Here is a 23860-nt window from a genome sequence, read left to right as displayed (position 1 = left end):
CAGTGTAATGTGGTGTTGTTGTACAGGGTCAGTGTAATGTGGTGTTGTACAGGGTCAGTGTAATGTGTTGTACAGGGTCAGTGTAATGTGGTGTTGTTGTACAGGGTCAGTGTAATGTGGTGTTGTACAGGGTCAGTGTAATGTGTTGTACAGGGTCAGTGTAATGTGGTGTTGTTGTACAGGGTCAGTGTAATGTGGTGTTGTACAGGGTCAGTGTAATGTGGTGTTGTACAGGGTCAGTGTAATGTGTTGTACAGGGTCAGTGTAATGTGGTGTTGTTGTACAGGGTCAGTGTAATGTGGTGTTGTACAGGGTCAGTGTAATGTGGTGTTGTTGTACAGGGTCAGTGTAATGTGGTGTTGTACAGGGTCAGTGTAATGTGGTGTTGTACAGGGTCAGTGTAATGTGGTGTTGTTGTACAGGGTCAGTGTAATGTGGTGTTGTTGTACAGGGTCAGTGTAATGTGGTGTTGTTGTACAGGGTCAGTGTAATGTGGTGTTGTACAGGGTCAGTGTAATGTGTTGTACAGGGTCAGTGTAATGTGGTGTTGTACAGGGTCAGTGTAATGTGTTGTACAGGGTCAGTGTAATGTGGTGTTGTTGTACAGGGTCAGTGTAATGTGGTGTTGTACAGGGTCAGTGTAATGTGGTGTTGTACAGGGTCAGTGTAATGTGGTGTTGTACAGGGTCAGTGTAATGTGGTGTTGTACAGGGTCAGTGTAATGTGGTGTTGTACAGGGTCAGTGTAATGTGGTGTTGTACAGGGTCAGTGTAATGTGGTGTTGTTGTACAGGGTCAGTGTAATGTGTTGTTGTACAGGGTCAGTGTAATGTGTTGTTGTACAGGGTCAGTGTAATGTGTTGTTGTACAGGGTCAGTGTAATGTGTTGTACAGGGTCAGTGTAATGTGTTGTTGTACAGGGTCAGTGTAATGTGGTGTTGTTGTACAGGGTCAGTGTAATGTGGTGTTGTTGTACAGGGTCAGTGTAATGTGGTGTTGTACAGGGTCAGTGTAATGTGGTGTTGTACAGGGTCAGTGTAATGTGGTGTTGTACAGGGTCAGTGTAATGTGGTGTTGTACAGGGTCAGTGTAATGTGGTGTTGTACAGGGTCAGTGTAATGTGGTGTTGTTGTACAGGGTCAGTGTAATGTGGTGTTGTACAGGGTCAGTGTAATGTGTTGTACAGGGTCAGTGTAATGTGGTGTTGTTGTACAGGGTCAGTGTAATGTGGTGTTGTACAGGGTCAGTGTAATGTGTTGTTGTACAGGGTCAGTGTAATGTGGTGTTGTACAGGGTCAGTGTAATGTGGTGTTGTACAGGGTCAGTGTAATGTGGTGTTGTACAGGGTCAGTGTAATGTGGTGTTGTACAGGGTCAGTGTAATGTGGTGTTGTACAGGGTCAGTGTAATGTGGTGTTGTACAGGGTCAGTGTAATGTGGTGTTGTACAGGGTCAGTGTAATGTGGTGTTGTACAGGGTCACTGTAATGTGGTGTTGTACAGGGTCAGTGTAATGTGGTGTTGTACAGGGTCAGTGTAATGTGGTGTTGTACAGGGTCAGTGTAATGTGGTGTTGTTGTACAGGGTCAGTGTAATGTGGTGTTGTACAGGGTCAGTGTAATGTGGTGTTGTTGTACAGGGTCAGTGTAATGTGGTGTTGTACAGGGTCACTGTAATGTGGTGTTGTACAGGGTCAGTGTAATGTGGTGTTGTACAGGGTCAGTGTAATGTGTTGTACAGGGTCACTGTAATGTGGTGTTGTACAGGGTCAGTGTAATGTGGTGTTGTTGTACAGGGTCAGTGTAATGTGGTGTTGTACAGGGTCAGTGTAATGTGTTGTACAGGGTCAGTGTAATGTGGTGTTGTTGTACAGGGTCAGTGTAATGTGGTGTTGTACAGGGTCAGTGTAATGTGTTGTACAGGGTCAGTGTAATGTGGTGTTGTTGTACAGGGTCAGTGTAATGTGGTGTTGTTGTACAGGGTCAGTGTAATGTGGTGTTGTACAGGGTCAGTGTAATGTGTTGTACAGGGTCAGTGTAATGTGGTGTTGTACAGGGTCAGTGTAATGTGGTGTTGTACAGGGTCAGTGTAATGTGTTGTACAGGGTCAGTGTAATGTGGTGTTGTTGTACAGGGTCAGTGTAATGTGGTGTTGTTGTACAGGGTCAGTGTAATGTGGTGTTGTACAGGGTCAGTGTAATGTGGTGTTGTACAGGGTCAGTGTAATGTGGTGTTGTTGTACAGGGTCAGTGTAATGTGGTGTTGTTGTACAGGGTCAGTGTAATGTGGTGTTGTACAGGGTCAGTGTAATGTGTTGTACAGGGTCAGTGTAATGTGGTGTTGTTGTACAGGGTCAGTGTAATGTGGTGTTGTACAGGGTCAGTGTAATGTGGTGTTGTACAGGGTCAGTGTAATGTGGTGTTGTACAGGGTCAGTGTAATGTGTTGTTGTACAGGGTCAGTGTAATGTGGTGTTGTACAGGGTCAGTGTAATGTGGTGTTGTACAGGGTCAGTGTAATGTGGTGTTGTTGTACAGGGTCAGTGTAATGTGGTGTTGTTGTACAGGGTCAGTGTAATGTGGTGTTGTACAGGGTCAGTGTAATGTGTTGTACAGGGTCAGTGTAATGTGGTGTTGTACAGGGTCAGTGTAATGTGGTGTTGTACAGGGTCAGTGTAATGTGTTGTACAGGGTCAGTGTAATGTGGTGTTGTTGTACAGGGTCAGTGTAATGTGGTGTTGTACAGGGTCAGTGTAATGTGTTGTACAGGGTCAGTGTAATGTGGTGTTGTACAGGGTCAGTGTAATGTGTTGTACAGGGTCAGTGTAATGTGTTGTACAGGGTCAGTGTAATGTGGTGTTGTTGTACAGGGTCAGTGTAATGTGGTGTTGTTGTACAGGGTCAGTGTAATGTGGTGTTGTACAGGGTCAGTGTAATGTGTTGTACAGGGTCAGTGTAATGTGGTGTTGTACAGGGTCAGTGTAATGTGGTGTTGTTGTACAGGGTCAGTGTAATGTGGTGTTGTTGTGCCCCGGGAATGAAGGGGTTAAGTGCCACAGACAGATTTTTCACCTTGTCGGCTCGGTTATTGGAAACGATTGTTGATTCGAATATACATTTCCCAAAATGTGTTTTTGCTTTGTCATTATGAGGGTATTGCGTGTAGATTGATCAGAGGAAAAAACGATTTAATCAATTTTATAATAAGGCTGTAACTTAACAAAATGTGGAAAAAGTGAAGGGGTCTGAACACTTTACTAAAGCACTATATATTTTAACTGTGCTTTCTATTCTGTTTCTACAGATTGTAAATTAAACATAAACATTTTTGCTAAGAGTTTTATTATATTATTGATTGATTGACTATGATTTATTTTTTTTAAATCACCCAGCAGTGCTATTTGCAAAGTTAACCATTCCTGAACTGTTTACCAAAAGCTACACATGTATATACTGTACTCTATACCATCTATCACTAGCCACTTTAAAAATGTTTACATACCCTACATTACTTATCTCATATGTATATACTGTACTCTATACCTCTATCACTAGCCACTTTATATAATGTTTACATACCCTACATTACTCATCTCATATGTATATACTGTACTCTATACCATCTACTGCATCTTGCCATGCTGATGTAATGTATCACTAGCCACTTTAAAAATGTTTACATACCCTACATTACTCATCCCATATGTATATACTGTACTCTATACCATCTACTGCATCTTGCCATCCTGATGTAATGTATCACTAGCCACTTTAAAAATGTTTACATACCCTACATTACTCATCCCATATGTATATACTGTACTCTATACCATCTACTGCATCTTGTCTATGCCGTTTGGCCATCGCTCATTCATATATATATATATAGTGGGGGGGGAAAAGTATTTGATCCCCTGCTGATTTTGTACATTTGCCCACTGACAAAGAAATGATCAGTCTATAATTTTAACGGTAGGTTTATTTGAACAGTGAGAGACAGAATAACAACAAACAAATCCAGAAAAAAACGCATGTCAAAAATGTTATAAATTGATTTGCATTTTAATGAGGGAAATAAGTATTTGACCCCCTCTGCAAAACATGACTTAGTACTTGGTGGCAAAACCCTTGTTGGCAATCACAGAGGTCAGACGTTTTGTTTCAAAATTGATCGTTTAATTTTGTCTGGCTTGCCGTTCCAAATAAAATGGAATCTTTTTTGCTCATATAATTTAAAAAATAAGTCGCTAGGTGTAGACAAGGCCATAAGCAAATAGGTAAACTGGGATATGACTAAAGAGTGATTTTTCCACAGATAGACAGGTACTTTTCCTTTCCATGGTAGCAAGATCTTATCTATTTTTGCAATTTTTCTATTAAAATGTATTGTGGTGAGATCATTTCTTTATTTCGGGATGTGAATACAGAGTATGTCCACATCTCCGTCAAATAATTTAATTGGTAAACTACACGGTAATGTAAAAGTTGTATTTTTTTGTGATCCAATACGTAATATAGTACATTTATCATAATTTGGTTTTAATCCAGAGAGAATAGAAAGATTATCTATATCCTCTATGAGGCCGTGGAGAGATTCAGATTGTGGATTTAAAAGAAAAACATGAATCATCGGCGTAATCTGACACCTGGATTTCTGGGCCCTTGATATAATTGTTGGATCTGATTTGGGCTCCCGAGTGGCGCAGTGGTCTAAGGCACTGCATCTCAGTGCTAGAGGCATCACTACAGACCCTGGTTCAATTCCAGGCTGTATTACAACCGGCAGTGATTGGGGGTCCCATAGGGCGGCGCACAATTGGCCCAGCGTTGTCCGGGTTAGGGTTTGGCCCGGGGTAGGTCGTCATTGTAAATAAGAATTTGTTCTTAACTGACTTGCCTAGTTAAATAAATAAAAAATAATAGCTAACATTTCAATGGCCATAATAAATATATATGCCGATAGTGGACAACCTTGTTTTACTCCTCTTGACAGTTTAATACTTTCTGAGAAGTAGCCTATATTGAACATTTTACACCTAGTGTTACTATACATAACTTTAACCCATTCTCCAAAATTGAAATATTCCAGGCATTTGCAATGCATTCGGAAAGTATTCAGACCCCTTCCCTTTTCCACATTATGTTACATTACAGCCTTATTTTAGAATTGATTTTTCCTCATCAATCTACACACAAAATAAAAAAACATACCTTATTTACATAATTCAGACACTTTGCTATGAGACTCTAAATTGAGCTCAGGTGCCTCCTGTTTCCATTGATCATCCTTGAGATGTTTCTACAACTTGATTAAACATGAGGTCGAAGGAATTGACCGTAGAGCTCCAAGACAGGATTGGGTCGAGGCACAAAATAAAACACATTTTAAAAATGGTTTATCTATTTCACATACATCTATGTGCTTAATGGAACAAAGACAAGAAAATGTAAAAAAAAAAAAAAAAAGATGTGTCAAACAGCAGTTACCTAGGCTGTTGCTGTCCTCATCACTTCTCTACATATCACCATGCAGTGTCAAACAGCAGTTACCTAGGCTGTTGCTGTCCTCATCACTTCTCTACATATCACCATGCAGTGTCAAACAGCAGTTACCTAGGCTGTTGCTGTCCTCATCACTTCTCTACATATCACCATGCAGTGTCAAACAGCAGTTACCTAGGCTGTTGCTGTCCTCATCACTTCTCTACATATCACCATGCAGTGTCAAACAGCAGTTACCTAGGCTGTTGCTGTCCTCATCACTTCTAGGAGGGACACACTGCTAAAGTGTTTGACTTGTAATTGATAGTGTTTTTTTAACCGTAAGTTTGAGCCAAGTTTGCGTCAAACTTTTTTGTTAAGGAAAAAATGGTTAAAAGGCATGTGATGAAGTGGATTGTAATAATAATAATAATAGTAATTATAATAATAATAATATTTATTATAATAATAATAATAATTATAATAATAATAAGAGTAATTATAATAATAATAATAATTATAATAGTAATTATATTAATGATAATTATAAGTGTAATAATAATATTTATTATAATAATAATTATAATTATAATTATTATAATTATAATACTAGTAATTTATAATAATAATAATAATAATAATAATAATAATTGTGCTAAAGTGGCAAAATTCATAATTTTTACATGTCCCTCTGTCAACCCCGTTTCACTTCCAGGAAGATTTCACCCCACTCATTCTAAACATTTCTCCAAGTTTCACCGGCACCAGTTATTTAGCTGCTTTTTGTCATTTCTGACCGTTATTATTTATTTAATGTGATTCGTTTATTCATTTATGTCTGTCCCTCATTTTAAAGTCAACCCTGTTACGTGAACTCTCGTTTTAATATGGTGAAACTTCCTTTCAATATTTTTTTTTTTCAAAAGCAACATTGATCATCTAATAGTCATCATAGTGAAAAAGCTGTTTCTACTCATTTTGGCATTTCTCTGGTGTTTTGTGCTAGAAAACTGAGCGGGTCGAACATAAAGTCACCCGGGGTACTCATAAATAGATAGGCTAGAAATATTTTAGCAAGACATTTTTTGGGGTGAAGCTTGAATTCAATTGCCACACCCTGTTGCACACAATAAGCTTAAATTCCTCCTGTCATGATGGGATTTATGGCTGATTTAAGATGAAATCATCAATCCTGTTACTTTATTTGGTACTTTAGTATGCACTTACTAATCATTTTTATTTATTTACAGTGCATTCAGAAAGTATTCGGACCACTTGAAATGTTCCACATTTTGTTACGTTACAGCCTTATTATAAAATTGATTAAATCGTTTTTTTACTCCTCATCAATCTACACACAATACCCCATAATGACATCACAATACCCCATAATGACATCACAATACCCCATAATGACATCACAATACCCCATAATGACATCACAATACCCCATAATGACAGAACAATAACAGATTTTTAGAAATAGTTGCAAATTATTAAAACAATAAGGGCTGTAACGTAACAAAATGTGGAAAAAGTCAAGAGGTCCAAATGCCCTGTAACCTCAAAGACGGGAACATGTGCTCTATATGACAGAATGTACAAAATTGGTGAAATCAAACGTTTACCACAAGTTATTTTGTTGCATCTGAAATAGTTTTAAATCGTGATTACTTTGATTTGATGTGTGCAGTGTAATTTGTGGAATGTGCAGGAGAGTTCTAGAGTGAATGACATCAGAGCCACTGCCCTTAATAAAACAACAACAACTTAATCCCATTGAAAAGGTAGAGGCCAAAATGGTGTACTGGCCCCTTAAGAACTGCTAGTGCCCCTGGTAGTTAAAATGTCTGTCAGGAAAGGCTGGCAGGTAACCACCTTTTCACCTGTTGTTAGGTCAACTCCTCCAGCAACATTCACCCTTTTCTTTACATTGTGTGCGTCCAATCACGTGAGTTAAGAAACAGGCACTGCTTTACCTGATGGAGACAATTGGTTTGAATTCAGTCACGTGTAAACTTCTGAGTTTGGGGTCACTTAGAAATGTCCTTGTTTTTGAAAGAAAAGTACATTTTCTGTCCATTAAAATAACATTAAATTGATCAGAAATACAGTGTAGACATTGTTAATGTTGTAAATGACTATTGTAGCTGGAAACGGCTGATTTTTAATGGAATATCTACATAGACGTACAGAGGCTCATTATCAGCAACCATCACTCCTGTGTTCCAATGGCACGTTGTGTTAGCTAATCCAAGTTTATCATTTTAAAAGGCTAATTAATCATTAGAAAACCCTTTTGCAAGTATGTTATCACAGCTGAAAACTGTTGTTCTGATTAAATAAGCAATAAAACTGGCCTTCTTTAGACTAGTTCAGTATCTGGGTCAGCAGGTAGTCTAGTGGTTAGAGCATTGGACTAGTAACCGAAAGGTTGCAAGATTGAATCCCCGAGCTGACAAGGTTAAAATCTGTCATTCTGTCCCTGAACAAGGCAGTTAACCCACTGTTCCTAGGCCATCATTGAAAATAAGAGTTTGTTCTTAACTGACTTGCCTAGTTAAATAAATGCATTTTTTTTTTTACAAATCTGGAGCATCAGCATTTGTGGGTTTGATTACAGGCTCAAAATTTCCAGAAACAAATTACTTTCTTCTGAAACTCATCATTCTATTCTTGTTCTGAGAAATTAAGGCTATTCCATGTGAGAAATTGCCAAGAAACTGAAGATCTCGTACAACGCTGTGTACTACTCCCTTCACATAAAAGTGCAAACTGGCTCTAACCAGAATAGAAAGAGGAGTGGGAGGCCCCGGTGCACAACTGAGCAAGAGGACAAGTACATTAGAGTGTCTAGTTTGAGAAACAGACGCCTCACAAGTCCTCAACTGGCAGCTTCATTAAATAGTACCCGCAAAACACCAGTCTCAACGTCAACAGTGAAGAGGCGACTCCGGGATGCTGGCCTTCTAGGCAGAGTTCCTCTGTCCAGTGTCTGTGTTCTTCTGCCCATCTTAATCTTTTCTTTTTATTGGCCAGTCTGAGATATGGCTTTTTCTTTGCAACTCTGCCTAGAAGGCCAGCATCCCGGAGTCGCCTCTTCACTGTTGACGTTGAGACTGGTGTTTTGCGGGTAAATTACTCAGCCATTCAAGCTACAATAGTAATTAACAGTGTCTACAATGTATTTCTACAATGTATGTTATTTTAATGGACCAAAAAATTGCTTTTCTTTCAAAAACAAGGACATTTCTAAGTGACCCCAAACTTTTGAACGGCATTGTTTGTAAATGTGATATTTTTTATTTTTTTTATTTTTTATAAATTATCAAACATTTCTACAAATCTGTTTTTGCTTTGTCATTATGGGGTATTGTGTGTAAATTGATGAGGATCAATTTTAGAATAAGACTGTAACGTAACAAAATGTGGAAAAAGTCAACGGGTCTGAACACTTTCCCAAGGCGCTGTATCCAGACCCTTTACTCAGTACTTTGTTGAAGCACCTTTGTCAGTAATTACAGCCTCGAGTCTTGGGTGTGATGCTACAAGCTTGGCACATCAGTATTTGGGGAGTTACTCCCATTCTTCTCTGCAAATCCTCTCAAGCTCTGTCAGGTTGGATGGGGATTGTTGCTGCACAGCTATTTTCAGGTCTCTCCAGAGATGTTAGATGGGATTCAAGTCTGGGCTCTGGCTGGGCCACTCAAGGACATTCAGAGACTTGTCCCGAAGCCACCGCTCTGAAGCAGGTTTTCATCAAGGATCTCTCTGTGCTTTGCTTCGATCATCTTTCCCTCAATCCTGACTAGTCTCCCAATCCCTGCCGCTGATAAACATCCCCACTGCATGATGCTTCCATCACCATGCTTCACCGTAGGGATGTTCCAAGGTTTCCTCCAGACATGACGCTTGACATTCAGGGCAAAGAGTTCAATCTTGGTTACATCAGACCAGAGAATCTTGTTTCTCATGGTCTGAGTCCTTTAGGTGCCTTTTGGCAAACTCCAAGCTGGCTCTCATGTTCCTTTTACTGAGGAGTGGCTTCCGTCTGGCCGCTCTACCGTGATTGGTTTCTTGGTCACCTCGCTGACCAAGGCTCTTCTCCCCTGATTTCTCAGTTTGGCCGGGCGGCCAGCTCTAGGAAGATTTTTTTTTTTAGCTCCTTGCTAAGGGTTTAATCCTCTTGAAACCATGAAGGAATCCTCCAGTTGTAGATTGCTCCAACCATGAAGGAATCCTCCAGTTGTAGATTGCTCCAACCATGAAGGAATCCTCCAGTTGTAGATTGCTCCAACCATGAAGGAATCCTCCAGTTGTAGATTGCTCCAACCATGAAGGAATCCTCCAGTTGTAGATTGCTCCAACCATGAAGGAATCCTCCAGTTGTAGATTGCTCCAACCATGAAGGAATCCTCCAGTTGTAGATTGCTCCAACCATGAAGGAATCCTCCAGTTGTAGATTGCTCCAACCATGAAGGAATCCTCCAGTTGTAGATTGCTCCAACCATGAAGGAATCCTCCAGTTGTAGATTGCTCCAACCATGAAGGAATCCTCCAGTTGTAGGTTGCTCCAACCATGAAGGAATCCTCCAGTTGTAGATTGTGAGTGTCCCCCATTCCTGTACTTTGTGGTATTTTGTAGTCCTCCAGGACATCATAGGTGAAACGCTTCAATGCAGGTATTCAATGCAGGTATTCAATGCAGGTATTCAATGCAGGTATTCAATACAGGTATTCAATGCAGGCATTCAAAAGAAAACACACTATACTATACTTTGTTAAAGGTAGGAAAAACCGATTTCAATAAAAGGTTTAAAAGTACTAGATCAAAATGGTCAGTACTTGATTAGCTACTCAAAAACAAAAGGTTAATAATCAAGAAAAATGCACGTGAAAAAAAAACCCCCACTTAAAACAATCAATTGCAAAAATGATTTCAACATTGCAGAAAATGGAAGACAACCTAGAGGAAAATGTGACTTGTGTTTATCCAGAAGTACAGTATGCTCTGTACACACCATCAACATACACTGACATATTTTGATGAGGTTTTGTACAGCGAATTCCATAGTGGTGTACTACGAAGCAAGCTAGATCTGCTCAGCTAACCAGCTTCAGCTAGCTAGATCTGCTCAGCTAACCAGCTTCAGCTAGCCTCACATTCCAGGTCAGGCTTTTATGAAGCTAACCAGCTTCAGCTAGCCTCACATTCCAGGTCAGGCTTTTATGAAGCTAACCAGCTTCAGCTAGCCTCACATTCCAGGTCAGGCTTTTATGAAGCTAACCAGCTTCAGCTAGCCTCACATTCCAGGTCAGGCTTCATCCATAACACGATGGTGGATGTTGCGTGAAAGAAAAGACATATTGCAAATTCAGCAGGCTATGTTGTAAAATATGCTTTTAGAAGTGCTGCCTTTTTAATTTATGACTTCTCGTTAATGCCGTCTTTGCTTATTAACACCTTTTCCCCAGTCGTATCCTTCCTTCCTTCATCTGTGGAACAGATTGTTGTGTTGTATCAATAGACATACAGCCCATAGAAGGGTTTTGGAACCTCTAACCCTGGCAATTTGACTGTTAAACTCATGGGTTGATTAGCAATGAATGCAAGTCATCTATGGATTACAGGGGATTTGGAAAGTATTCAGACCCCTTGACTTTTTCCACATTTTGTTACGTTACAGCCTTATTCTATAATGGATTACATTTTTTGTGAAATGTTTAGAGCATCTGTGGAGAAGTACTGGCCTAACTGTCCACCTACTGGCCTGCACAGACCACCTACTGGCCTGCACAGACCACCTACTGGCCTGCACAGACCACCTACTGGCCTGCACAGACCACCTACTGGCCTGCACAGACCACCTACTGGCCTGTAAAGACCACCTACTGGCCTGCACAGACCACCTACTGGCCTGCACAGACCACCTACTGGCCTGCACAGACCACCTACTGGCCTGTAAAGACCACCTACTGGCCTGCACAGACCACCTACTGGCCTGCACAGACCACCTACTGGCCTGCACAGACCACCTACTGGCCTGTACAGACCACCTACTGGCCTGTAAAGACCATCTACTGGCCTGCACAGACCACCTACTGGCCTGCACAGACCACCTACTGGCCTGCACAGACCACCTACTGGCCTGCACAGACCACCTACTGGCCTGTAAATACCACCTACTGGCCTGTAAATACCACCTACTGGCCTATATAGACCACCTACTGGCCTGTAAAGACCACCTACTGGCCTGCACAGACCACCTACTGGCCTGTAAATACCACCTACTGGCCTGTACAGACCACCTACTGGCCTGCACAGACCACCTACTGGCCTGCAAAGACCACCTACTGGCCTGTAAAGACCACCTACTGGCCTGCACAGACCACCTACTGGCCTGCACAGACCACCTACTGGCCTATATAGACCACCTACTGGCCTGTAAAGACCACCTACTGGCCTGCACAGACCACCTACTGGCCTATATAGACCACCTACTGGCCTGCACAGACCACCTACTGGCCTGTAAAGACCACCTACTGGCCTGCACAGACCACCTACTGGCCTATAAAGACCACCTACTGGCCTGTAAAGACCACCTACTGGCCTATAAAGACCACCTACTGGCCTGTACAGACCACCTACTGGCCTATATAGACCACCTACTGGCCTGCAAAGACCACCTACTGGCCTGTAAAGACCACCTACTGGCCTGCACAGACCACCTACTGGCCTGTAAAGACCACCTACTGGCCTGCACAGACCACCTACTGGCCTGCACAGACCACCTACTGGCCTGCACAGACCACCTACTGGCCTATAAAGACCACCTACTGGCCTGCACAGACCACCTACTGGCCTATATAGACCACCTACTGGCCTGCACAGACCACCTACTGGCCTATATAGACCACCTACTGGCCTGCACAGACCAGCTACTGGCCTATATAGACCACCTACTGGCCTGTAAAGACCACCTACTGGCCTGCACAGACCACCTACTGGCCTGCACAGACCACCTACTGGCCTGTAAAGACCACCTACTGGCCTGTACAGACCACCTACTGGCCTATAAAGACCACCTACTGGCCTGCACAGACCACCTACTGGCCTATAAAGACCACCTACTGGCCTGCACAGACCACCTACTGGCCTATATAGACCACCTACTGGCCTGCACAGACCAGCTACTGGCCTATATAGACCACCTACTGGCCTGTAAAGACCACCTACTGGCCTGCACAGACCACCTACTGGCCTGCACAGACCACCTACTGGCCTGCACAGACCACCTACTGGCCTGTACAGACCACCTACTGGCCTGCACAGACCAGCTACTGGCCTGCACAGACCACCTACTGGCCTATAAAGACCACCTACTGGCCTGCACAGACCACCTACTGGCCTGCACAGACCACCTTAAAAGCAGCCACCTTCTACTCTGCTATGATCGACAACAACTGAGTAAATCCTAGGACCTTGTTCTCCACCATCAGTCCCCTCCTCTTGTTCTCCACCATCAGTCCCCTCCTCTTGTTCTCCACCATCAGTCCCCTCCTCTTGTTCTCCACCATCAGTCCCCTCCTCTTGTTCTCCACCATCAGTCCCCTCCTCTTGTTCTCCACCATCAGTCCCCTCCTCTTGTTCTCCACCATCAGTCCCCTCCTCTTGTTCTCCACCATCAGTCCCCTCCTCTTGTTCTCCACCATCAGTCCCCTCCTCTTGTTCTCCACCATCAGTCCCCTCCTCTTGTTCTCCACCATCAGTCCCCTCCTCTTGTTCTCCACCATCAGTCCCCTCCTCTTGTTCTCCACCATCAGTCCCCTCCTCTTGTTCTCCACCATCAGTCCTCTCCTCTTGTTCTCCACCATCAGTCCCCTCCTCTTGTTCTCCACCATCAGTCCCCTCCTCTTGTTCTCCACCATCAGTCCCCTCCTCTTGTTCTCCACCATCAGTCCCCTCCTCTTGTTCTCCACCATCAGTCCCCTCCTCTTGTTCTCCACCATCAGTCACCTCCTCTTGTTCTCCACCATCAGTCCCCTCCTCTTGTTCTCCACCATCAGTCACCTCCTCTTGTTCTCCACCATCAGTCCCCTCCTCTTGTTCTCCACCATCAGTCCCCTCCTCTTGTTCTCCACCATCAGTCCCCTCCTCTTGTTCTCCACCATCAGTCCCCTCCTCTTGTTCTCCACCATCAGTCCCCTCCTCTTGTTCTCCACCATCAGTCCCCTCCTCTTGTTCTCCACCATCAGTCCCCTCCTCTTGTTCTCCACCATCAGTCCCCTCCTCTTGTTCTCCACCATCAGTCCCCTCCTCTTGTTCTCCACCATCAGTCCCCTCCTCTTGTTCTCCACCATCAGTCCCCTCCTCTTGTTCTCCACCATCAGTCCCCTCCTCTTGTTCTCCACCATCAGTCCCCTCCTCTTGTTCTCCACCATCAGTCCCCTCCTCTTGTTCTCCACCATCAGTCCCCTCCTCTTGTTCTCCACCATCAGTCCCCTCCTCTTGTTCTCCACCATCAGTCCCCTCCTCTTGTTCTCCACCATCAGTCCCCTCCTCTTGTTCTCCACCATCAGTCCCCTCCTCTTGTTCTCCACCATCAGTCCCCTCCTCTTGTTCTCCACCATCAGTCCCCTCCTCTTGTTCTCCACCATCAGTCCCCTCCTCTTGTTCTCCACCATCAGTCCCCTCCTCTTGTTCTCCACCATCAGTCCCCTCCTCTTGTTCTCCACCATCAGTCCCCTCCTCTTGTTCTCCACCATCAGTCCCCTCCTCTTGTTCTCCACCATCAGTCCCCTCCTCTTGTTCTCCACCATCAGTCCCCTCCTCTTGTTCTCCACCATCAGTCCCCTCCTCTTGTTCTCCACCATCAGTCCCCTCCTCTTGTTCTCCACCATCCCCATCCTGGCTGATCTACAGCGACTACATGTTCCTCAAAGAATTGACTACGAAATGATCCACCTTGTCAACAAATCCCTAAATGGCATCGGACCCACCTGCCTGTCAGACCTACTCTCCCCCTATGAACGAACCTCCACCTACCCTACGTTGAAGCCAAGCTCCTCCATGCCCCCAGGACCTGGCTCTAAACAATGGGGGACCATGCCTTTCCCTCCAACGCACCGCACCTCTAGAACTCCTAGATAATCTCAGGGCTGTTCAGACTGTTGGATCTATTAAAGCAGACCTTAAGATTCATCTCTACCAGATGGCCTAACCTCTCACGATATGGTTACATATATTTGTTTAGATTGCTAAACTATTTTTCTATTTTATTTGATGCACTTTGAGATAATTATTGTATAATGAAAAGCACTTTTTTAAATGTAATAAATTGTTAATATTTTGCAAACTAGCATACAGAACAACTCTGCAAAATGTGTCCTACCTCGTCTGAAAACAGTGATGATAACAAAACACAAAGCACCAACAGGCATGTGGGGGAGGGGTCTTGAAATGTAACATCCAATCAACACGTAGCCACTGGGAGCCAGCGGTCCATTCAACAAAACAAAATTCCCCAGACCTCAAAGGGAGGCGTGGCAACAATGTGATTTTAGAGTTATGGCTTCGCGAGACACACCCTCTGGTGTTGATCCTCCCACTTTCAGACTCTCTTTGTATGCAGTTACCCATGAGTCATTCAAACAGGAAGGGAAATACTGATTCTGTTGTTTCTCCGTAGTAACGGCCTGTGTTCTTTCTCCTAGGCTCCTCCCCCAACATGTCCCCTGGTGACTATGACAACCTGGGGGGTCTGAGAGATACGGAGAGTGGTTTCGTCACGCTGGCCAGCACAGAGAGCAACTTCCTGTTGACCTCTGAACTCTACGACCACAGTCTGGGGCGACGCCAAGACAACCCAGACATTTATCACAACAGTCTGGGTCGGCAAGGCAACGGAGAGGTTTATAACAACAGTCTGGGTCGGCATGGTAACCGAGAGGTTTATAACAACAGTCTGGGTCGTCATGGCAACGGAGAGACGTACGATAACAGTCTGGGTTGTGATGGCAACGGAGGGACGTACAACAACAGACTGGGTCTTCATGGCGCGTGGTGAAGAGCAGTGAGCTGTACAACACTAGTCACTATAGAGACAGTCTTTACCAAACCAGCCTGGATCGCTATGGTAACCCTGAACAGCACGAGAGAAACCCGGGTTGTCATGGGAACGATGCCAGTGTAGATTGCTACGGGAAGGAGGCCACTGTGGGTTACTATGGCAACGAGGGCAGTCTGGGTGGGAAGTGCTACAAAGAGTGGTTGGACAGTGACAGCAACTGACAACCACTGACTGTGACAACTACTGACAGTGACAGCTACTGACAGCTACTGACAGCTACTGACAGATACTGACAGCTACTGACAGTGACAGCAACTGACAGCTACTGACAGCTACTGACAACTACTGACAGATACCGACAGTGACAGCAACTGACAGTGACAGCAACTGACAGATACTGACAGCTACTGACAGATACTGACAACCACTGACAGCTACTGACAGATACTGACAGCTACTGACAGATACTGACAGATACTGACAACCACTGACAGCTACTGACAGATACTGACAGATACTGACAGCTACTGACAGATACTGACAGATACTGACAACCACTGACAGTGACAGCAACTGACAGCTACTGACAGCTACTGACAGATACTGACAGCTACTGACAGCTACTGACAGCTACTGACAGATACTGACAACCACTGACACTGACAGCTACTGACAGATACTGACAGATACTGACAGCTACTGACAGATACTGACAACCACTGACAGTGACAGCTACTGACAGCTACTGACAACCACTGACAGTGACAGCTACTGACAGCTACTGACAGCCACTGACAGCTACTGACAGATACTGACAGTGACAGCTACTGACAGATACTGACAGCTACTGACAGATACTGACAACTACTGACAGTGACAGCTACTGACAGATACTGACAACTACTGACAGTGACAGCTACTGACTGTCTGTGTGTGTGCATGGCCCTGTTATGCTGCCCTCCCCCGAGGGGTCACTGTCAGGTCATGAACCTTGACCCCAGCTGTGCCTGAGACACCAAAGCCTGTTCCTGTCCTCCTCCTGTTCAGATCTTGTCCCATTCTTCCCTTGCTGCCTGACCACAACATGACAACACCATGATAGGCATGATTCAGACCCCTTCAATTCGCACTTCTCACTAGTTGGTATTCAGACTAACCTTGTGCAGGTGCGTAACGAGCTTGCACGCGTGGTTCCCTTGCGCTCGCTGAATACATTTAATACAACTGTTGAAATCCCTCCCATTTGCTGGCCAACAGATTTACTCGTGGAGTTTTCATTAAATAGGGTTTTCAGTACTTTTATCTAAAGCCATCCCTTTAAATATGGTGTACCTTTAATTCTCTACAGACTCTAATACATGGAGAGAACGGGTCAGAATATCAGGGATTACTGAAATACATGCAAAATACACTCTGATCTTGTTTATTATTTAGGGATAGGAAAGCATTGGAGAGCCTTTATGCACGAAATATATGTGAATAAAAAATACAATGGTTTGATTTTATCGTGAAAGTTGCCATAGGGGAGGCAGGTAGCCTAGTGGTTAGAGTGGAGGGACGGCAGGTAGCCTAGTGGTTAGAGTGTAGGGGGGGCAGGTAGCCTAGTGGTTAGAGTGGAGGGGCGGCAGGTAGCCTAGTGGTTAGAGTGGAGGGGCGGCAGGTAGCCTAGTGGTTAGAGTGGAGGGGAGGCAGGTAGCCTAGTGGTTAGAGTGGAGGGGAGGCAGGTAGCCTAGTGGTTAGAGTGGAGGGGCGGCAGGTAGCCTAGTGGTTAGAGTGGAGGGGCGGCAGGTAGCCTAGTGGTTAGAGTGGAGGGGAGGCAGGTAGCCTAGTGGTTAGAGTGGAGGGGCGGCAGGTAGCCTAGTGGTTAGAGTGGAGGGGAGGCAGGTAGCCTAGTGGTTAGAGTTGGACTAGTAACTGAAAGGTTGCAAGGTCAAATCCCAGAGCTGACAAGGTTAAAAACATGTCGTTCTGCCCCTGAACAAGGAAGTTAACCCACTGTTCTTAGGCCGTCATTGAAAATAAGAATTTGTTCTTAACTGACTTGCCTAGTTAAATAAAGGTTAAATAAAAAAAGTAAAATATTCAATTGTTCAATCTATGAAATATTGGAAGGTGAGAATAGTGTTCAATATGTGTTGACCAGTTGTCCTATGAATCAACCCTGATAATCTACCCTGATAATCAACCCTGATAATCTACCCTGATAATCTACCCTGATAATCTACCTTGATTATCTACCCTGATAATCTACCCTGATAACCCTCCCTAATAACCTACCCTGATAATCTACCCTGATAATCGTCACCTAATAATCTACCCTGATGATCCTCCCTAATAATCTACCCTGACAATCTACCATGATAATCCTCCCTAATAATCTACCCTGATAATCCCCCCTAATAATCCACCCTGATAATCCTCCCTAATTATCTACCCTGATAATCCACCCTGATATCCTACCCTGATATTCTACCCTGATAATCCTCCCTAATATCTACCCTGATAATCTACCCTGATAATCCACCCTAATAATCTACCTTGATAATCTACCCTGATAATCTACCCTGAGAACTACCCTGATGATCTACCCTGATAATCCTCCGTAATAAATTACCCTGTTAATCTACCCTGATTATCCACCATGATTATCTACCCTGATAATCCTCCTTAATAATTTACCCTGAATATCCACCCTGATAATCTACCCTGATTATCTACCCTGATTATCTACCCTGATAATCCTCCCTAATAATCTACCCTGATAATCCACCCTAATAATCTACCCTGATATACTACCCTGATATATTCTACCCTGATAATCTACCCTGATAATCCTCCCTAATCATGGAACTGTGAGGACACCAGTCCAGTCGTCGTGAACCTGGTCTGAGTTCCATAGGGATTCCAATAGGCTACCTGCCCCAAATTATTTCCCAACTTGTAATAGGTTAGCCTAATATGATCCACTATTGCTAGCGATCCTCATGAACAACCATACGAACGTGACAGAGGAAAGAAAGGTCAACTAACAATGCAACGGAATGATGCAAAATGTAAGGAAACTAACACTAAACGTACATTTATAAATTGTTGAGTGTGGAAAAACCCAGCAGCGTTGCAGTTCTTGACACAAACCAGTGTGCCTGGCACCTACTACCATACCCCGTTCAAAGGCACTTAAATCTTTTGTCTTGCCCATTCATCCTCTGAATGGCACACACACACACACAATCCATGTTTCAATTGTCACAAGGCTTAAAAATCCTTCTTCTTTAACCCGTCTCCTCCTCTTCACCTACACTGATTGAAGTGGATTTAACAAGTGACATCAGACTATTTTACTTTCAGTTTCATTCACCTACTTCAAAAAGACTTAAAAAAATATATATTGTTTTTGTTATAGACAAAATCTTTCACAGCAATTCAGATGGTACAATGATTCCCTACAGCTGTTCAGCTATACTCTTACAGGGGCTGATGTAATAAAAGGTTCATTGCAGGGGGTCTGACATTTAACACATATGCAATTATTCTTTCGGGAAGAACTGTTTTAAAAAAGCAACGCACACATACCAATAAAGCGCTTAAAATTAAATGTTGCTAAACGTAATTAGGAAATGAGTCCTTGCGAGCATCACAGAGGGAAACAGAAAGCCAATCCGTGTTCCTGAGAGTCGCAGCTTTCAGAGACGGGGTCACTGTTGCTTAAACCGTTCAAACACTAGACACGAATTCACCGTGCTGTGGACAACCAACGTAGTGTTTGTCATTTTGGCACTGAACGTCAGATTTTGTTCTGAGATTTTTGTTGTTGTTGCAGATCTTGTATTAATGTTCATGATTGATCAAAGAGCCAGTCTAAATTAATAAACGGTCCGGATCTGGCCCGCGGGCCGCCAGTTGCATTTCCCTGCCCGACACTATGCATTCATTGTTTTGTCACATACAATTTAACTGAGATTAGACTGTAGAATGTTAGCAACCAGGAAATGATGTCTAAATTGGCCACTCCCCCAGTCTGTCACTGTTCACTGTGGCGAGATGACCACGCCTCTTAGTGATGCCGATGGAGGAGAGGGAAGGTGCAGTTTTCCCATCTTGACAGAAGATAGTCTTTCGTTGTCAAATACAGTCTGCATTTAATTTTTTTTTTATTTTTTATATATATTGTGAAACACTGTCATTCCGCTACTACTGCAGATACCTGTATATTATGGACATTTTCTGAAATTACAATGCAAACATGTTACATGTAACTGCTTTAAAGTGTGTGTGTGTACTGCCTAAATAAAAGCATCTGCACTCAGTCTCTTTCTTCAGAAGGTTTTTATGCTCCAGGTTTTGTAATGACCTCTGACCTGGCCCTGTCTCCATGGTGATGATATCAGTTTAATGTAGAGTGTAATGACTAGTTAACCTCTGACCTGGCCCTGTCTCCATGGTGATGATGATGATATCAGCACCTTTATATACCTGTGGAAGGGCAGCATTATATACCTGTGGTAGGGCAGCATTATATACCTGTGGTAGGGCAGCATTATATATCTGTGGAAGGGCAGCATTATATACCTGTGGAAGGGCAGCATTATATACCTGTGGTAGGGCAGCATTATATACCTGTGGAAGGGCAGCATTATATACCTGTGGAAGGGCAGCATTATATACCTGTGGAAGGGCAGCATTATATACCTGTGGAAGGGCAGCATTATATACCTGTGGAAGGGCAGCATTATATACCTGTGGTAGGGCAGCATTATATACCTGTGGAAGGGCAGCATTATATACCTGTGGTAGGGCAGCATTATATACCTGTGGAAGGGCAGCATTATATACCTGTGGAAGGGCAGCATTATATACCTGTGGAAGGGCAGCATTATATACCTGTGGAAGGGCAGCATTATATACCTGTGGTAGGGCAGCATTATATACCTGTGGTAGGGCAGCATTATATACCTGTGGAAGGGCAGCATTATATACCTGTGGAAGGGCAGCATTATATACCTGTGGAAGGGCAGCATTATATACCTGTGGAAGGGCAGCATTATATACCTGTGGAAGGGCAGCATTATATACTTGTGGTAGGGCAGCATTATATACCTGTGGAAGGGCAGCATTATATACCTGTGGAAGGGCAGCATTATATACCTGTGGTAGGGCAGCATTATATACCTGTGGAAGGGCAGCATTATATACCTGTGGTAGGGCAGCATTATATACCTGTGGTAGGGCAGCGTTATATACCTGTGGAAGGGCAGCGTTATATACCTGTGGAAGGGCAGCATTATATACCTGTGGTAGGGCAGCATTATATACCTGTGGTAGGGCAGCATTATATACCTGTGGTAGGGCAGCATTATATACCTGTGGAAGGGAAGCATTATATACCTGTGGAAGGGCAGCATTATATACCTGTGGTAGGGCAGCATTATATACCTGTGGTAGGGCAGCATTATATACCTGTGGAAGGGAAGCATTATATACCTGTGGAAGGGCAGCATTATATACCTGTGGAAGGGCAGCATTATATACCTGTGGTAGGGCAGCATTATATACCTGTGGTAGGGCAGCATTATATACCTGTGGTAGGGCAGCATTATATACCTGTGGTAGGGCAGCATTATATACCTGTGGAAGGGCAGCATTATATACCTGTGGTAGGGCAGCATTATATACCTGTGGAAGGGAAGCATTATATACCTGTGGAAGGGCAGCATTATATACCTGTGGAAGGGCAGCATTATATACCTGTGGTAGGGCAGCATTATATACCTGTGGTAGGGCAGCATTATATACCTGTGGTAGGGCAGCATTATATACCTGTGGTAGGGCAGCATTATATACCTGTGGAAGGGCAGCATTATATACCTGTGGTAGGGCAGCATTATATACCTGTGGAAGGGCAGCATTATATACCTGTGGAAGGGCAGCATTATATACCTGTGGTAGGGCAGCATTATATACCTGTGGTAGGGCAGCATTATATACCTGTGGTAGGGCAGCATTATATACCTGTGGAAGGGCAGCATTATATACCTGTGGTAGGGCAGCATTATATACCTGTGGAAGTGCAGCATTATATACCTGTGGAAGGGCAGCATTATATACCTGTGGTAGGGCAGCATTATATACCTGTGGAAGGGCAGCATTATATACCTGTGGAAGGGCAGCATTATATACCTGTGGAAGGGCAGCATTATATACCTGTGGAAGGGCAGCATTATATACCTGTGGAAGGGCAGCATTATATACCTGTGGAAGGGCAGCATTATATACCTGTGGAAGGGCAGCATTATATACCTGTGGAAGGGCAGCATTATATACCTGTGGTAGGGCAGCATTATATACCTGTGGAAGGGCAGCATTATATACCTGTGGAAGGGCAGCATTATATACCTGTGGAAGGGCAGCATTATATACCTGTGGAAGGGCAGCATTATATACCTGTGGAAGGGCAGCATTATATACCTGTGGAAGGGCAGCATTATATACCTGTGGTAGGGCAGCATTATATACCTGTGGAAGGGCAGCATTATATACCTGTGGAAGGGCAGCATTATATACCTGTGGAAGGGCAGCATTATATACCTGTGGTAGGGCAGCATTATATACCTGTGGAAGGGCAGCATTATATACCTGTGGAAGGGCAGCATTATATACCTGTGGAAGGGCAGCATTATATACCTGTGGTAGGGCAGCATTATATACCTGTGGAAGGGCAGCATTATATACCTGTGGAAGGGCAGCATTATATACCTGTGGAAGGGCAGCATTATATACCTGTGGTAGGGCAGCATTATATACCTGTGGAAGGGCAGCATTATATACCTGTGGAAGGGCAGCATTATATACCTGTGGAAGGGCAGCATTATATACCTGTGGTAGGGCAGCGTTATATACCTGTGGTAGGGCAGCATTATATACCTGTGGAAGGGCAGCATTATATACCTGTGGTAGGGCAGCATTATATACCTGTGGAAGGGCAGCATTATATACCTGTGGTAGGGAAGCATTATATACCTGTGGTAGGGCAGCATTATATACCTGTGGAAGGGCAGCATTATATACCTGTGGAAGGCAGCATTATATACCTGTGGTAGGGCAGCATTATATACCTGTGGAAGGGCAGCATTATATACCTGTGGAAGGGCAGCATTATATACCTGTGGAAGGGCAGCATTATATACCTGTGGAAGGGCAGCATTATATACCTGTGGAAGGGCAGCATTATATACCTGTGGAAGGGCAGCATTATATACCTGTGGAAGGGCAGCATTATATACCTGTGGAAGGGCAGCATTATATACCTGTGGAAGGGCAGCATTATATACCTGTGGTAGGGCAGCATTATATACCTGTGGAAGGGCAGCATTATATACCTGTGGAAGGGCAGCATTATATACCTGTGGAAGGGCAGCATTATATACCTGTGGTAGGGCAGCATTATATACCTGTGGTAGGGCAGCATTATATACCTGTGGTAGGGCAGCATTATATACCTGTGGTAGGGCAGCATTATATACCTGTGGAAGGGCAGCATTATATACCTGTGGAAGGGCAGCATTATATACCTGTGGAAGGGCAGCATTATATACCTGTGGTAGGGCAGCATTATATACCTGTGGTAGGGCAGCATTATATACCTGTGGAAGGGCAGCATTATATACCTGTGGTAGGGCAGCATTATATACCTGTGGTAGGGCAGCATTATATACCTGTGGTAGGGCAGCATTATATACCTGTGGAAGGGCAGCATTATATACCTGTGGTAGGGCAGCATTATATACCTGTGGAAGGGCAGCATTATATACCTGTGGAAGGGCAGCATTATATACCTGTGGTAGGGCAGCATTATATACCTGTGGTAGGGCAGCATTATATACCTGTGGAAGGGCAGCATTATATACCTGTGGAAGGGCAGCATTATATACCTGTGGTAGGGCAGCATTATATACCTGTGGAAGGGCAGCATTATATACCTGTGGTAGGGCAGCATTATATACCTGTGGTAGGGCAGCATTATATACCTGTGGAAGGGCAGCATTATATACCTGTGGTAGGGCAGCATTATATACCTGTGGTAGGGCAGCATTATATACCTGTGGAAGGGCAGCATTATATACCTGTGGAAGGGCAGCGTTATATACCTGTGGTAGGGCAGCATTATATACCTGTGGAAGGGCAGCATTATATACCTGTGGTAGGGCAGCATTATATACCTGTGGTAGGGCAGCATTATATACCTGTGGTAGGGCAGCATTATATACCTGTGGTAGGGCAGCATTATATACCTGTGGAAGGGCAGCATTATATACCTG

The 23860-nt window shown here is 43.9% G+C and overlaps 1 protein-coding gene across 1 annotated transcript in view; it reads left to right on the top strand.

Moving 5' to 3' along the window:
• The window catches only part of LOC106563960 (layilin), a 42352-nt gene extending 26810 nt beyond the window's left edge, over positions 1-15542 (top strand). Inside the window, exon 9 of the mRNA XM_045713307.1 lies at positions 15190-15542. Coding sequence (XP_045569263.1) covers positions 15190-15542 — 353 coding nt within the window. The remainder of the gene's footprint in view (positions 1-15189) is intronic.
• The last annotated feature ends 8318 nt before the right edge of the window (positions 15543-23860 follow it).

This window comes from Salmo salar, unplaced genomic scaffold, assembly GCF_905237065.1.
Source record: "Salmo salar unplaced genomic scaffold, Ssal_v3.1, whole genome shotgun sequence".
NCBI lineage: Eukaryota > Metazoa > Chordata > Actinopteri > Salmoniformes > Salmonidae > Salmo > Salmo salar.
Note: the sequence above shows the minus strand (reverse complement) of the source record. Positions and strands in the feature narration are given on the sequence as shown.